The sequence below is a fragment of the Myotis myotis genome, unplaced genomic scaffold (genome assembly GCF_014108235.1).
Source record: "Myotis myotis isolate mMyoMyo1 unplaced genomic scaffold, mMyoMyo1.p scaffold_m19_p_16, whole genome shotgun sequence".
NCBI lineage: Eukaryota > Metazoa > Chordata > Mammalia > Chiroptera > Vespertilionidae > Myotis > Myotis myotis.
In genome coordinates this window covers 39,349,933-39,366,723 of record NW_023416320.1, presented here as the reverse complement: position 1 = coordinate 39,366,723, position 16,791 = coordinate 39,349,933, and the positions used below count along the sequence as shown (strand labels likewise).

The following is a 16,791-nucleotide window of genomic DNA, read 5'->3' as shown; positions in this document are numbered from 1 at the left end:
GTGTTTTTTTACACTTAGAGAGAAGGAGAAAAATTGTATAGACTTTACTGTTAACAATTATATAATTATAGTATAATTGTCAGTACCAGGACATTGATGATGATACAATAATTAATCTACAGATCTTATTCAAATTTTGCCAGTTTTTCTACTAATGTTCTTTTTCTGGTCTCAGACCCAGTCTAGGATCCCACATTGCATTTAATTGCGATGTCTCTGAAGTGTCTTCCAATCAAGTCGCAGCGCTTTAGTCTTTTATGATCTTGACACTTTTGCACAGTATTGAATACTTATTTTGTAGGATGCTATTGAATTTAACATTTTCTCATTGTTTGATTGAGGCTGTGCGTTTTTGGTAAGAACGTCACAGAAGTGATGTGCCCTTCTCAGTGCCTATACGCCACTCGGTTTACAATCGTCTTGAATATTCCCTCTGTACACGGTCAGAGCCGTATCAGACAGGGCTCTATTTCTGCTTGTAATGTCGAACAAAATTGAGAGAAGTTAAGAAGAGAAGGAAAGTCTGTTTTATTTACCAACATTTTTACTCCTTTCTGTGTGTTTTTGCTTCCTGGTGGAGCTCCAAGAAAGAGTCCTGCTTTTATCATTTTCTTTGTTACTTTAGTCATTTTTTAGGGTAGGTATGCTGGCAACATATTCTCAGTTTCCATTCGAGAATGCTTGGGTTTTTCTTCATTCCTTAAAGATATTTTTACTGGATATAAAATTCTGGGTTTACGTTTTGTTTGTTTGTTTGTCTGTTTTTTAGCTCTTGAAATATCTTGTGCCAATTCTTTCTGGCCTTCATGGGTTCTGTTGAGAAGTTCCTGTTAAATGTTTGCCTCCATAGGTAAGGAGTTGTTTTTCACTGCTTCCAAGATTATTCTTTGTTTTTAACTTTCACAATTTTGATTATGATGTGTCTTGGCATGGGCTTCTTTGTGTTTCTTCCATTGGGTGTTTTCTCAGCTTCTTAAAGCTATAGGTTTATATCTTTTACTAAAATTTGGTAAATATTTAGCTAGTATTTCTTTAAGTTCTTTTTTTTAGCCCCAATCACTAACTCTTCTTTTGGGACTCTGAACACACAAATATATGATTTTTTTGTTATGGTCCCACACACACATCCTTGAGGCTCTGTTCATTTTTTCTCAGTCTTTTTTCTTTTGGTTGCCCAGATTAGGGAATTTCTATTTTTCTATCTTCAAGTCTACTGGTTCTTTCCTCTGTTCTGTCCATTCTGCTATTAAGCCTACCCATTGAGTTGTTTATTTTGTTTCATGTATTTTTCAGTTGTAAAAGCTTGATTTGATCATGTTAACCAGTATCACCCCAATAAATTTAATTTTTAATAAAGTTAGATTTGGTTCTATTTCTTTGGTGAGACCTTTTTAAAAAATTTATCTTTATTGAAAATTTTACAGATGTTCCTTTCTCCCCCTCTCATTGGTTGCTGGCTTCTCTAGCGCCCATTCTAGGATATATAAAAGAAAACCCAGGAATTCAGCACTGTGTTACTTCTTGGGTCTTGAAATCCCTAAGCTGGTCTTTCTCCTCTCCTTTTTTCTGAGTCCTCTTATATTTGTTTTATGGATAACATCCAGGGTTGTTACTTATACTAAAGCAGGAAGAATGCAGAAAACTAAATCTGTTACATCTTGTCTGGAAGCAGAAGTTACAAATGGTCTTTTTTTTTTTTAATCATGAATGTAATTATATTACAAGTATTAAATATAGTGTGTTCTAGAATCTGTAATTACTGAGTAAAAAGCAATATATGTCAATATTTGTATACAAATAATTATATACCTTTATGAATGCAACCAATATATGTATAATGGAAAGACTGATAAGGTCTTATCTTTGATATCCATTTTTTTTTTTTTTTTTTTTTTTTTTTTTTTTTTTTTTTTTTTAAATATATTTTATTGATTTTTTACAGAGAGGAAGGGAGAGAGATAGAGAGTTAGAAACATCGATGAGAGAGAAACATCGATCAGCTGCCTCCTGCACATCTCCTACTGGGGATATGCCCGCAACCCAGGTACATGCCCTTGACCGGAATCGAACCTGGGACCTTTCAGTCCGCAGGCCGACGCTCTATCCACTGAGCCAAACCGGTTTCGGCTGATATCCATTTTTTAAAGAGATAGTACATTAGAGTTTTAATCCATGAAAAGTAGTCGAGTTGGTTGGCCCTCTTGGGAGAAAATTTTGGGTTAGTTTAACTTTAGTGGCATACTGACTACCTATAAGACTAGACTTTTTCTTTGACCTTACACTAGTTTTCCTTGTTAAGAAGTCATTTCTTTGCAAAGCTCTATAGATTTTAATGCAACTTATTTTACATATGTAAATGGATATATGTGGTTATTTTAAAACATGAGTACGAATTACAAAAAAAGGAAGCTCCTTTTCTGATATGAAATTGTTAAAAGTCACTTGGTGCATTCTTTCATGGACATGTAAAACAAAACTGTATGTGTGTGTGTGTGTATGTAATTCACCCTTAATGAGTAGCCTCCTTAGATCTCCAGGGGTATAGTCATTGAAAACGGAAAAGCAAAGAACAAAACTTAGGGTTTTTGCCGTGTACATACTCATCACTTAGTGTAAGAATGCATTATGTCCTTTAACAGTATTTGCCACACACATGTTGTTGCAATTGCTGGGCAGTTTTTGTCTGTAGACTTGTATTAGAAGTAATTCTGTGCATTACTGATAGATTTTTGTACACCAAACATAGGCATGTAATTTTCAAAGTTTATCCCACGTGGAGAGTTCTACAAGAGAAGGCAATTACAAGTCTGTATAATGTGATTTCATTCATTTACTTACCCCTTTTGAGGCATTAGTGTGACAAGCATATTGCAGGCAGAGTGGAACAGATTACTCATACAGCTAGAACACTGGTGCATGACTGAGCATGTTAAATATATGTTTACATTTTAGTTATAAAGGAGTTGATTTTAGTTATGAAAAGGATTGAGAAAAAAGCTTGAGGACAAGTCAGTGACAGATATTATCCTAATGTAATATTATTCTTAATAATGATGCATCTTGGCCGACATACAAGCATTTTCACTATCAATTTGGATATTTAGGAAAGTGTCATGTCTTTCACATGGACTTCCAATTGATATCAAAGGTGACGAGATTTTATTTTTAAAGTATGTTTTATAACAACACTATATGTGACAAGAACATTTTAACTGTATCCTAAATGGCTGCAAACTGTAGTTATTACAGTGTCAGCATATTGGCTTTTGCATAAACCCGCTATGTGGTAAGTTTCAGTTCCCCCACCGTATTTAGCTGATGCATAGTAAACAACACTTCCACAGTCACGGATTCATTCATACACACTGAGCGACCTTTTAATTTGCTCAGGAGGTATAACACCATGAGTTAGAACTGCTGTCAAATCTTTTCCCCCAAGTTAACTAGGAAAAATATTTTTATAATAAAATCTTTAAAGTGCTTTGGAGACAAGGTTTTATTTATTGACTTGCTTTGAACTCCAGGGAGTTTCTTACTTTCAGGGAAACTGACAGGCAATCGTAACAACCCTATTTGTTTAAAAAAGTGGAATTACTTAACCATTAGGCTCGGATTCATATTGTTGTCATTATCAGTTAGATCTGTATTAAACATGATAAAATATTTGTGGACCATAATCTGTAATGAATATATATATGGGTATTATGCAGCAAGTAGAATTAAACCTCAGATAGGGAACTAGTATGTGTTTTAATTTCCTTCCACACAAATTCAAGATTTTCACCTAAATTTTTACCCTAAATCTACACAAATTTAACAAATTGAGCATGTTATAGCTAATGAAATCATTTCTTCCTATGGTATAGTTAGTAATTTATCACAAAAGCGATGCTATTTTTACTTTATTAGCTTAGAGTGAAAGTAAATACTACTTGAAAGAACTCTTGACTGTAGATAAATGGGAGGAGAATGGGAATTTTCCCAGTTGGAAGATGGACTCGCATGTCCCCTACCACCCTCACCCCTGTACCCTACCTCTGATAGGGAGTGTCTTCTTACATGTGCGTTTAATAATGCTTGGTTGTATTTCACTAAAAGAAAAATAATATTATGGTAACTTTATTTTGGTCTGCACATTACAAATCACTTTAGTTTAATTCACTTTGATTGTAATGTCAACATTTCAAGCAGAACATGATGTAGTAATATATATATTTAACAGTGGTTTTAGAGGGACTACCATGATAAGTAAAAGAATGTCACTACCAATTAAGTGGCAGTCACACACGCGTGTATAGTCAGAGATGAGAGAAAAGTCAGGTCCATTAGAATCAAATAAACTTTGACTTATGCGTATCCTTGATTCCTAAACTCTTAAAACTTGGAAAGTATACTTAAAGTAGAGTTAATAGCTTTCTCATAGATAACTGGAAGGTCCGGATAAAGTTTTAAAATGTTTGAAGTGTGTGCTGCGTAACTTACTTGAATTTTCCTTGAAACCGAGACCCTTTGCAAAGGGCCTGTTGCCCCCGGCTCCCTCTCCCCGGAGGTGCTCAGCAGACTCCGTGTGTTCTGTTATAGGTTCACTGCTGTGATAGACAGAGTGGCAGAGAGTGTGTGACCTGCCTGACCTTAGCCCCCGCGCAGATGACTTTCCATGCTGGTGGAAGCTCCGTTGAAGCCAGCCATGACCAGGTATCCTATGCCACTGACATTGTGCTGTGTGCTGGCCCAGCAAAGAAGTCAGAGGCCATCAAAACGAAAGCTTTGCTTTCCCTAATACAGGCGTGGGCAAAAGTAGGCTTACAGTTGTGAGACAAATAAATACAGTCAAGCCTCGGTTCTCAAATGTCTCCCATCTTGAACAGTTCAGTTCTCCACTTAGTTGTCCATGGAAAAAATGTCTCGGTTGTCGAACCGAACTTGGGTTTTCAATCTGAGAACCCTTTCATGCTGATACCTCAGCGTGACAAAAAGCATCTTTCAGGCAACAAACAATGGAGAGAATGCTTTTGTTGCTGGTGAAATCCATGATTAGCACAATTTTAACACAAAGAAGCCATCAAGAGTGCTGATGTTGCTAAGGGTGTAAAGAGATAATGGTCACAGGCAATTTGAAGAGGTAGAAAAACTGTTGTGAATTGGATAAATGAAAAGCAGTTAGCTGGTGACAGCATTTCAAAGCGAAGACTGCATGCTGACTTCCCAAAAGACACCCCTTGAAGGAGAGCGGAAAGTGATTCCTTTAAGGCTAGAGGGGCGGGGTTCGGTCAGTTTAAGAAAAGAAGTGTTTGTTTACAGATTAAACAGTACATGAGACATGTACTGTATATAAACAAGAAAGGTTAAAGGAGGGAATCATTTGTGGGTCTGGAACGGATTAACTCAATTTACATTGTTTCTAATGGGAAAAATGATTCAGATTTTGAACAAATCACTTCTTGAACAGCCTTCCAGAGCAAATTGAGTTTGAGAACTGAGGTTCCACTGTAATGCGATAGTTAATAAATAATAAGATAAGAATAAACGCCGTGTTTCACGTACTTAAAACTCCAAACTTACTTTTGCCCCACTCCATGCATTATCCACTAGCATTATTACCTAGATTTTGAAAAAACGGAAAATTTTATGTTGGGAAACTGATGTCTTAGGCGATTTTAGTTATTTTAGACATCTAGTTTGCAGTTTATTATTAATTTAAATATAGAGTCCTCTTAGAAGGAAGAAATGGTAGAAGTTATTTTAAATAATTACATAGGGGGAAAGTGTCAGCAAAAACAGTGTCAATAGCACTGGGCTTTCACTACAATGTGCTCAGTTCTGCTGAAGAGAGTTAGTGTTATAGGATATATAGGAGAAGCATGTGAACTTCAGAACTATCAAACTACTCCCATAATTGGGGATATTATTAAAATGAAGTTTCAGTGTTATTTTTAATGTTTTATTTGTGAAATAAGGCTAAAAATCTGAAAAGTATATTATTTTTTAATAAACAAGTTCCTTTGTTTAGATAACAGCTTGTATACATATTTTTAATTAATCATCAGATTAGACAAAACCAATGATCTTCTAGGTCAAACAATTTCTCTTTTGAGTCAAAATAAATAGATATACAGTTTATAGTATGACTCACCAGCTGTGCTTTCTAAATTAACCATTCACATACAGAGTAACCATAACCCACTTTCATATTAATTTCCCAGTAAATTTCCTTTTATCTGCTTAGTGCTCTTGCATGGAGCGAATAAAAGAGCATGAAGTGTTATCTTCTCAAACACATGATTAATTGTTAAACTCAAACCAGACCTGGGAAAACCTTCTCAAGGACACAGCTCTCTAGTTCACGATGTCTCAGATGTTGTGGGTTTCCAATCATCGCTTATTGATTGGTGGTGAGGTATTGCGGTGTTTAGGAAAGAGCAACTACTGTAGTTGGTCAGAAAATCTGAGTTTGGGGAACTAAACGTGGCATAAGACGCTCCCTGGGTGGATTCTGTCGTCTCTTTGGGACTTGTTTCCTGGACTGTTCAATGGAGGAGTTGGGTTAGATGATTCAGGATCACCCCTGTGCAGCTCAGGGATTTCACAGACTTCGCCCAGCTGCAGAAGGGAGTGCAGCAGGCCTCTGAGGAACATGGCCTCAACTAACAGATAGAAAGTGTTGTGTTTCCCTGTATAAAACTATGACTTAGCTTTAGCAAGGTGCCAAGGATATATGGTAAGAGTTGTTAGACACGTTCCTGCTTTCATGGAGCGTATAGACGAGCAACTAGACCTCTTTGAATATTTGCTAAGAAGCTATCTCTGTCTCTGTCTCTATCTCTATCTCTATGTCTGTCTCTATTGTCTGTGTCTATCTCCATGTCTGTGCCTACCTCCATGTTTCTGTCTATCTTCATGTTTGTGTCCATCTCTCTATCTCTATCTCTATCTCTATCTCTATCTCTATCTCTATCTCTATCTCTATCTCTATCTCTATGCCTCTGTTGTCTGTGTCTGTCTCTCTGTCTCTGTCATCTCTGTCTCTCCCTTCACCTCCACCTCTGCCTCTACTATCTCTGTATCATTCGTGGCAGAAACAAATGGCCTGAGCAGCATGAGATAACCCTCCTGCAAAGGCCTCTCTGTAGCCTGAGCAAAGAAATGCGAGAGGGCCTTAGAAACCCACACACCTGAGAAGAGCAGCCGTTGTTCGCAGAGGCAGCGTGTTGCTTGTAGAACAGCCCTGGACTGGGAATGGAACTGGGATCAAACCCAGAATTGCCCTGAGCTACCCGTGGAGCCTCTTTTTTTAGTTGGAATTTGACTTCTTCATGAACTTGACTCGCTCAGTCTTGTGCTAAAGTTACTCAAAGTCCAGGGCTACTTTACATATTTGAAAAAAAGGGGCCTCGTCCTCAAGGCATTTCAGTGCTATCCAACAGAAAATGGTTGCAGTAGACTGGTCTGGTCTACTACGCAACTGTGTATAGTGATCTTACACTACATCTCTCTGGAATGTCCATTGTAATCGATGGTAAGTAAACAAATACGTTTTTATATGCCTTATAGATGACAAAATTGCATGAAATTTTAAGATCAAAGACTTCCAGGAAATGTGTTGATAGTGGTCGGATGGATGGATGGAGCTCTGACAGGAATGATCTTTGGGCGTATCAGATATTCTACTTGGGTGGTCTCAGAGGTGCTTAGTGCAGGTAGTGGTGTGGTCGGTGCTGCTCCCTTACTTGGACTGGTGGGCTCCCTGAGGAAAGCAGACACGAGGTAAACCTGCACGCCACGCCTCTGGCTTCTCTGCGGTGTGTTGCCACTACATTGCTTTCCTCGTACTCAGCATCTAAGCAAAACGTACTCCTTCACCCTCCCGAGAGCATCAGCCCGGTCTCCTAAGTTGGAAAAGATGAACCATTGAATGCTTTTTCGTCTGTTAATGGGAAACATTTGGAAGCAAGAAAAGTTACCATCATTTAAAAATGTTTTTGGTTCTCATTCAGTTGAACAAATGGAGCGAGTATTCTGAGAAAAGGTCTGTGTAACATTTAGAGCCTTCTTATGAGACTCGTGTTGTTCTTGTCCATGTAGAAAATAAAGGTGAGAAATGGGAGAGCTCTTTAGCCTTGAACCTTTACAACTTACCTTACTTTTCAAAATTTAACCCTGGGAACCGCGTGATGTGGAGACTGAATGTATTCGGTGTCTTCACCCACTGTATTAAATAAGAGAGTCACAGCACAGGGATTGTTAAGTGAACTTTATCAAAGGTCAATCAGATATGCTGCATGGTCAGCGGAGAGATGCCGTATCATCTGTATGCGATGCTGTCCAAATGTATGAAACCCTTCATTCTTCCTTCCTCCCCCTCCCCCCTCCCCCTTATCCTTCCTCCTTCCACCTCCCCTGTCTTCTCCTTTATCCCTCCTGGAACTGACACCACCACCTCCCTTCTTTCTAAAGCCCAGCGTCGTGGAGCATTCCGGCCTCCCCTCTCCTCTTCCTCATGTGCTCTATCCAGTCCCAGCATCTCGTCCTTTAAAGTACATCTCTGGTCTGACCACTCTGGGCCCCTCCACTGTTGCTCTATTTTTGACCCTGACAACAGCAGTCGTCTCTAAACGGCTTCCTTTTTTCTCCCTTCGCTCCACAGTGGTCCATCTCCCACACAGTAGGAGCCAAATTATTTCTAAGTGACTCAGATCACATACTCAGCTGCTCACCGTCTTCGGTGGCTTCCCATCACCCCTGTCGATCCAGGCTTGCTGTTGTGGCGGGCGCGTCCCTGGGTGCCTGGCCCTGCCAGCTCTCCGGTTTCAGTTCCTACGCGGCCCTTTCCACTCACCGGGTCCCGGGCCCACCGGCCTCACTGCCAGTGACTGCACGGCCGGTGAAAGAAACCAGGCGCTCAGGCGAAGCCTCCGCGCTGGAGATCTGATTTGTGTGACGTCCTGGAAAAGCCAGGCTAGAGGGATGGAAAACACATCGGTGGCTGCCGGGGGCCGGGGAGGGATTGGCCATGAACTGTCACGAGGACATTTTTGGGGTTGATGGAAATGTGCTATGTCTTGATTGTGGTGGTAGAAACCGAAACCATATGCGTTTGTCAAACTCATTGCATGTGCATTAAAAAGGGTACATTTTACTGTATGTAGATTATACAACACATCGAACTTTAAAAAATGCCAGATTCATCCTTTTACCAGTTACTCATGTGGCATTGAGCCCTAGGAAATTCCTGGGTTCTGTGCATATGTTGGGTCCACCTTGGAAATGCAAACTTGAACCAAGAGCCCCGATTAGAGCCCCTTTGAATACCAGTGTTAGCGAAGGCCTGCTTCAGACACCTAATGCCCACTGTCTGGAAAGTGGTCTCCGCCGCCCCTGTCTGACTTCAGGGGAGGGGCCTCAAGCCCAGGGTTCCCCATCAGGGACTCTGAGTGCGTGTCCAGGCACCTGCCAGTCATTCGACTGGTGTTTGCCTGGAGGCGCCCCCTCATCTCCCCACCCCTTGCCCGGGTGAGAACCTTCTCTGTGTTTTCCTTATTCATCACAACAAATGTTATAAGTTCACATTAGTTTAGCATGTCTCATTGTCCAGAATAAACACACAATTTAAATTCCCAGATACTGATTTTGTTCAGTAAACACTTAACAACTCTGTGGGAATACTGCAGTGGCCACACCGAAGCTCCCAGAGCTAACTAACTCACAGTTCTCGTGATAAAGCCAGGTAACTAACATAGTGTCACCGAATCAGCAATCTTGTGAACTTTGACATTTGTTGATCACATGGTGTTTTCAATGCAGAACCGTCATCCTTATTCATAAGTTGAGAAAAAAACACATTTATTTGTTAAGCTTGAGCTGGTAAGGGCTTTTTTCAGTATATACTATTTGGAAATTAAATTTATACTAGTGTATGCTATGAAAAGCAAAATCCTTTGTAAGAGCAGAAAGGGTTTTGTAACCTTCTAGCTTGGTATAACTCATTAAATGTTCTCTATTCTCTCCTTCTGGCCGGATAGCTTTTCTGTATCTTCATCATTCTTAGGTGTCACTCAGTCCCTCTTCCTCTCTGTCTCCTTTAATTACATTAGTTGGCTTCTAGTTATATCCTCAAAGTCATAATCTTGCTTTCCTGCTTTATATTTTCTCTTTATTCATCTTCTTTCCAACTGCATTGTCAATCCCACCAGTCTCACACATACTGGGAAGCAGGAGGAGGTTAGTCAAAATACTAGAGCTTAATTTCTAGTTAATAGTTTTGTCACTGCCTCCCTTACTTTGTTCAAGTGGTTTCTGGGACTTGCTTAATATAAAGAAATCAACCATGTACCCAAGCACCAACTAGTAAGTGAAGTATAACATATGTATATTAGTATTTGCCATAATCTGACCTCTAGCAACACAAAATGAGATTATCATATTTAGTAAGTATAGAGTAAATGAAATGCATATTTAACATATTACTTAAAATTTTTACAATCAACTATTCTACAAGAGAAAAGTAACAAGAACCAAATTATATATAATACTAGTGGCCCGGTGCACGAAACTTGTGCATGGGACAGGGTGGCGGGGGGGAGGTGTCCCTCAGCTCGGCCTCCACCCTCTCCAATCTGGGACCCCTTGGGGAATGTCTGACTGCCGGTTTTGGCTCAAGGGGTCAGGCCTAAACCGGCAGTTGGACATCCCTCTCACAATCCGGGACCGTTGGCTCCTAACCACTCACCTGTCTGCCTGCCTGATTGCCCCTAACCACTCTGCCTGCCGACCTGCTCGCCCACAGCTGCTCCCCCTTACCAGCCTGATCACCCCCAAATGTCCCCCACTGCCAGCCTGTTTGGCCCCAACTGCCCCCCCTGCCCCCGCCGGCCTGCTCGCTCCCAACTGGCCCCCCCTGCTGGCTTGCTCACCCCCAACTGCCCACCCCCGCCGGCCTGATCACCCCCAACTGCCCTCCCCTCCTGGCCCGGTCATTCCTAACCGCCTCTGCCTCGGCCCTGACACCATGGCTTTGTCCAGAAGGACATCTGGAAGGTCTCCTGGTCTAATTAGCATATTACCCTTTTATTAGTATAGATATTTACCATATACTAGATATTGTGCAAGGCTCTACTTAGAGTATTTTGCTAAGTTCTCATGGTAACTCTATGAGGTATAAACTATATATTTGCTGCATCACCTTTAAGGGCTTATGTCCAGATTAGTCCAATCAAGCTGAGTTGTTCCCCACGTGTGTGCTTTGACCAGCATTCAAGGCAGACCCTCAATGAAAGGACAACTAGTAAGTGTAACTATATACAAATCTAATGGATATTCTGTTCTACTTTTGATTAATTCAATGTTCCTCATAATGTTTTCTCTAATTAATAAAAAGTCTCTTTGCCTGAGTAATCATTCCATAAGTTGTATGATAAAGGGAAAAAGCATACATGTTGTATATGTACTATCACAACAATAACATGTTGATTGATTGTAGACTTGTAGTACGAGATGGTCTCAAATGATAGTGAATATCCTCCCTTGTCCTTGAGGTAATTGTAGTTTATTGGAGTGTAGCAGCAAAGATGTTTTTGGCTACAAGTAACAGAAAAGCTGACTCATACTGGCTTAAATAATGAGCCTTTTTATCTCATATAGCCGGAAGTTCAGAGGAAGGGTGAGCTCTAGGGTTGGTCAGTAAAGCAGCTCAATGATGTCGGCAAACCCTCAGGTTATTCCATTTCTTAGCGCTGCCATCCTCTGCTCATGGAAAGATGGCCACAGGAGTTCTGTGTCACTGGCAGTGTAGCCACATCCAAAAGAAGAATGAGAGCTCTGCCCCTGTGCTTCCTTATGGGGCAAAGACGTGCAGCAGGAACCCCTCCAGCCGTCTTTCTTCCTAGCTCAGGCCTCAGTGAGGCCGGTCACAGGCCCAGCTCTAAACTAGGCACTGGCAAGAGGAATGAGGTCACTGCTAGTGTAAGTGCTTGGGGTGAAATGGTTGTTGAGGAATCATAAGGGATTAAATGCTATGGGTATAGATAAAAGTTTTCTAGGAGACCCATTAAAAAAAAGGTCAGTTTAATCTTAATGCATTTTATTTAACCCAGTGTGTCTAAAGTATCATTTCAACTTGTAATTGACTTTTGAAGTTATTGAGATTTTTTCATCTCATTTTGAACTAGTCACATTTCAAGTGCCCAGTAGCCACACGTGTGTCAGACATCGCAGGTCTATAGGATGGAATCCGAGGGCATGATGATTGGGCCCTGCTCATGTTTCCCGCCTCATCCTTCACCCCGCCCCCTGCACCTAACGAACAGTAACCACACTGTAAGCGCTGGCGGGATTGAGTCACCACGTCTCATTCCTTCTTCCATCCGTGCCTGTTTGCTCTGCTCCTTCTGCGGGGGCCACTCTCCCCTTGCTCAAAGAGGAACTTCAGTTGTTGCATCCATCCTATCCAGCCAAGATGTCACTCCAGTCAACAGGCCTTCCCAAACCTACGTTTTATATTACCCACTGTTTAACTTATCACACTCTTTTCCTCTTATTTCATTGAGTTTTTGTACTGGTTTATCCCATTGGGCAGTGGCCTCAGTGAGGGGCGTCTTAGTAATCTATGTGTCCTTGCTCTGGTCCTCAGGAGGCATTTGGTACATGTTTATAGATGGGATTGAATGGCATTTCTAAGAAAGTTAGAAGGACTTAGGTTTAGTAACATCATTTGGTAGAAGCAGTGAGAACAATTGAATGTTTGGCTTGGTATGCTTTCTCTTATGGTGGCCTTATAGGGACATTTTTGTAAAAGCACCCAGTTAATTCCAGATGTTGACCTCAGAGTATTTACATACCCTAAATACAGGTCACCATCATTAGGAATCTGTCAGGTCCCTCCATTAATTCTTTTACTGATCTATTCATAACTTTTAATTTTCCAACCTATCAGGCCTGTGATGACATCCTTCTCCTTGTCCTAGATCGCTTTCTTCAGTTCGGGGCTGCTTCGGAGTCTAGCCTTCGCAGTGTAGTGTAAAAGTCAGTATTCACTGAATCATGCCGGTTGGGACTACATTCCTCAGAGTCTAAAGAGGCACAAGTGTCACAGGTTTGAGCGACAATTACCCAAGACAAATGGAGCTTTTTATTAATATAAAGGACACACTTAAGTGACATTGCATGATCCACACCACAGGTCATCATCCTAGAGGTACCCGTGATTGGTTCTGGAAGTCTGTGTGTTACCCAGGCTCAGTATGCATTTTGAACTTCAGCTGTTCAGTTGCTCCACATGTCAAGCCCCAGTGCCGAGCGCCAGTGGGTGTTTGAAGGAGAGGGCCTGATCTTTGCCACTGGCCCTTCTGAGAGGTCCTGGAGCTGCCAAAATTCAAAACATAACCTGGTTTTTGTTTCCTGTTTATGAAATAGGGTGATAAGCGAGATATTGAAAAAGCACATCATTATTTCTTCTGCTGACTTTTAATATATAAAATCCCGCCGAAACCGGTTTGGCTCAGTGGATAGAGCGTCGGCCTGCGGACTGAAAGGTCCCGGGTTCGATTCCGGTCAAGGGCATGTACCTGGGTTGCGGGCAATCCCCAGTAGGAGATGTGCAGGAGGCAGCTGGTCGATGTTTCTCTCTCATCGATGTTTCTAACTCTCTATCTCTCTCCCTTCCTCTCTGTAAAAAATCAATAAAATATATTAAAAAAAAATAAAATAAAATCCCTCTTTACACAAATATATCTTATAGGTAAGGAATTCAAGAATATCTTCTTTACATTTTATATTTTAGTAATTAGCCCAGTAGTTCACATAGTGGTTTTTTTTTTTGGTTTTTATTTTTAATTGAGATATAAATGACCTAGAACATTGTATTTGTTTCAGGTGTACAACATAGTGAATTATGGATGTATTATTAAATGGTTACCTCAATAAGTTTATTTATCTTTATTTTTTAAAATATATTTTATTGATTTTTCACAGAGAGGAAGGGAGAGGGATAGAGAGTTAGAAACATCGATGAGAGAGAAACATCGATTCAGCTGCCTCCTGCACACTCCCTACTGGGGATGTGCCCGCAACCAAGGTACATGCCCTTGACTGGAATCAAACCTGGGACCTTTCAGTCCGCAGGCCGACGCTCTATCCACAGAGCCAAACCAGTTAGGGCTTACCTCAATAAGTTTAGTTAATATCCATTACCTTCCATAGTTATAAATTCAATCATATCTTCAATTATATATGCATTTCAGCAGAAAAGTCACAGTGAACCAGTTCTCATAACTGGATAATTATTACCCATTGATGGACTAGACCAGGAGTCAGCAAAGTACAGCCTGTGGGCCAACTCCAGCCTGCCACCTGAATTAAGAATGATTTTAGATTTTGAAATGGTTAAACAACATCACAGGGTAATATGTCATGACTTGTGAAAGTTATATGGAATTCAAATGTTAGTGTCATAAATATAGTTTTACTAGGGGCCCGGTGCATGAAATTCGTGCACTGGGGGGGGGGGGTGTGGGGGGGGTGGGGGGGGAGTGTCCCTCAGCCCAGCCCGCCCCCTCTCACATACTGGGAGCTCTCAGGCGTTGACCCCCATCACCCTCCAATCGCAGGATCGGCCCTTTGCCCAGGCCTGACGCCTCTGACAGAGGGACCCTCATTTCCCCCATCACTGGTTCTGCCCCCAGCCCAGGCCTGATGCCTCTGGCCCAGGCATCAGGCCTGGGCAGGGGACCCCCAGACCCCTCCGATTGCTGGCTCTGCCCCTTGCCCAGGCCTGATGCCTCGGCCAGAGGCGTAGACCCCCATCACCCTCCGATCGCCTGATTGGCCCCTTGCCCAGGCCTGACGCCTCCACCAGAGGTGTCAGGCTTGGACAGGGGACCCCCATCTCCCCCCAATCACTGGCTCTGACCCCCGCCCATGCCTGAGGCCTCTGGCCCAGGAATCATGCCTGGGCAGGGGACCCCCATCTCCCTCTGATCGCTTGCTCCACCCCCCGCCCAAGCCTGACGCCTCTGACCCAGGCTTCAGGCCTGGGCAAGGGGACCATCATATCCCCCCAATCCCTGGCTCCGCCCCCCACCCAGGCCTGATGCCTCTGGCCCAGGCATCAGGCCTGGGCAGGGGACCCCCAGCTCCCCACGGTTGCAGGCTCCGCCCCCCACCCAGGCCTAACGCCTCTGGCCTAGGCGTCCGGCCCGGGCAGCGGGGACCCTCAGCTGCAGCGGCGCCGCAATCGTGGGCTCCGCTTTAGGCCCAGGCAAGGGACCCCTAGCTCCCGGGACTGCCAGCTTCGACCGTGCCCAGCTCCCATCGCTGGCTCCATCCATACTTCCCGCTACCACTGGCCAGGGCAGCAAAGGTGTCCGATTCTCCGATCATGGCTGGGGGGCAGGGCAAAGGCGGCCCCAGGGCCCTGCCCCCCAGCTCTTAGCTCCCCCCTGGGTTTCCAATCACTGTCAGTGGCAGGGGGCTTCTTCCTGCTTTCCCTTTTGCCTCCCTGCATTGTGCCTACATATGCAAATTAACCGCCATCTTGTTGGCAGTTAACTGCCAATCTTAGTTGGCAGTTAATTTGCACATAGCCCTGATTAGCCAATGAAAAGGGTAGCGTCGTACGCCAATTACCATTTTTCTCTTTTATTAGTGTAGATTGGAACATGGCCACACCCATTGGTTCTGGGATTATCTGTGGCCCTTTAGTTACGACAGAGACCTTGTAGCCTGCAAAGCCTAACACATTTACTGTCTGCCCCTGTCCAGAGATCTAATCCCTGGACTAGAAGGAAGAAACATTAGGCACTTACCTTTCAAATTTTGTGTCATATGTTGTATTCTAAACATGGTTGTTCAGAGTACATTCTCTTTCAGAAAGGAGTCAGTTTTCTGGAAATACTGCCCATATGACAGCACAGTTTACCCGGACTGTGAATGTTGGATTTATTTACTCTACCCTAGAAACCAATTTTATTCTCTCAGGGAATAATACGTCTGTCTTCATCAGTATTCATCAGAGCATTGGAGGGAAGCTTGCCCATAGCAAAGGTTACTTTTGTCTCCTTTCTGAAATCCCATTTGGAAACACTTCATAGCTGGACTTTTTGTTTTCTTTCCTTTTTTAAGCAATAAGGAATATTCTGTTGTTTCCATGGTGATTTTTCACTTCAGATATATAAGCAGTTTCTAGAACCAGCAGGGGAAGGTAGTGGGAAGATTGAATATTATGCATTTTATAACCGACTCATAATTTCATTTATGCTTAGGACAGCATGACCACATTGCTAAGAGGTTGCATATATCCAGTGATATTGTGCACACAAGTGACTTATTAACTTGGCCTATAAAATAATTTTGGACTGTATTCAAAACCCACGAACTTAACTTATTGCTTTCTTCCTCCCACTTCTTCTCCTGAAGTGAGGAAGAATAGCTATTTTAATCAACAGAAAGTGTGAAATTTTAGGTTTAAAAAAACCTGACTTTTCCCAACTACAAAGTGTGGTCCTTTGATCTGTACTCAGTTTGCTAGCTCAGTGTTCCACCACATTCTCTCCTTGAAAATAATTTCACACTCATGATATGACAGGAGACAAATTAGCATCTAAAAGTGTTTTCTAGATTTTTTCCCTAATAAGTTTTGTTCCGTTTTGGGCCTGCATACATATTCCATATTAGTTGTTTTTAATTTTTAATTCAGGATTCTAATTTCAAATTATTTAGTAGGAATTTAATATTCCTACAGTTCTCTGGATGTATATGTTTGATGTTGATTTGAAGATTGTTGGGGAAATACTCTAAAAA

At 42.0% G+C, this 16,791-nt stretch overlaps 1 protein-coding gene across 10 annotated transcripts in view; it reads left to right on the top strand.

The window, feature by feature from the left end:
• Positions 1-16,791, top strand: part of STAU2 (staufen double-stranded RNA binding protein 2) — a 223,369-nt gene that overhangs the window by 122,833 nt on the left and 83,745 nt on the right. For 7 of the 10 annotated variants that reach the window (XM_036338537.1, XM_036338536.1, XM_036338535.1 and 4 more), the window contains one exon: positions 4,582-4,695. The exons of the other annotated variants lie outside the window; for them this stretch is intronic. In XM_036338537.1, coding sequence (XP_036194430.1) covers positions 4,582-4,695 — 114 coding nt within the window. The remainder of the gene's footprint in view (positions 1-4,581; positions 4,696-16,791) is intronic. 10 annotated transcript variants of the gene reach the window in all.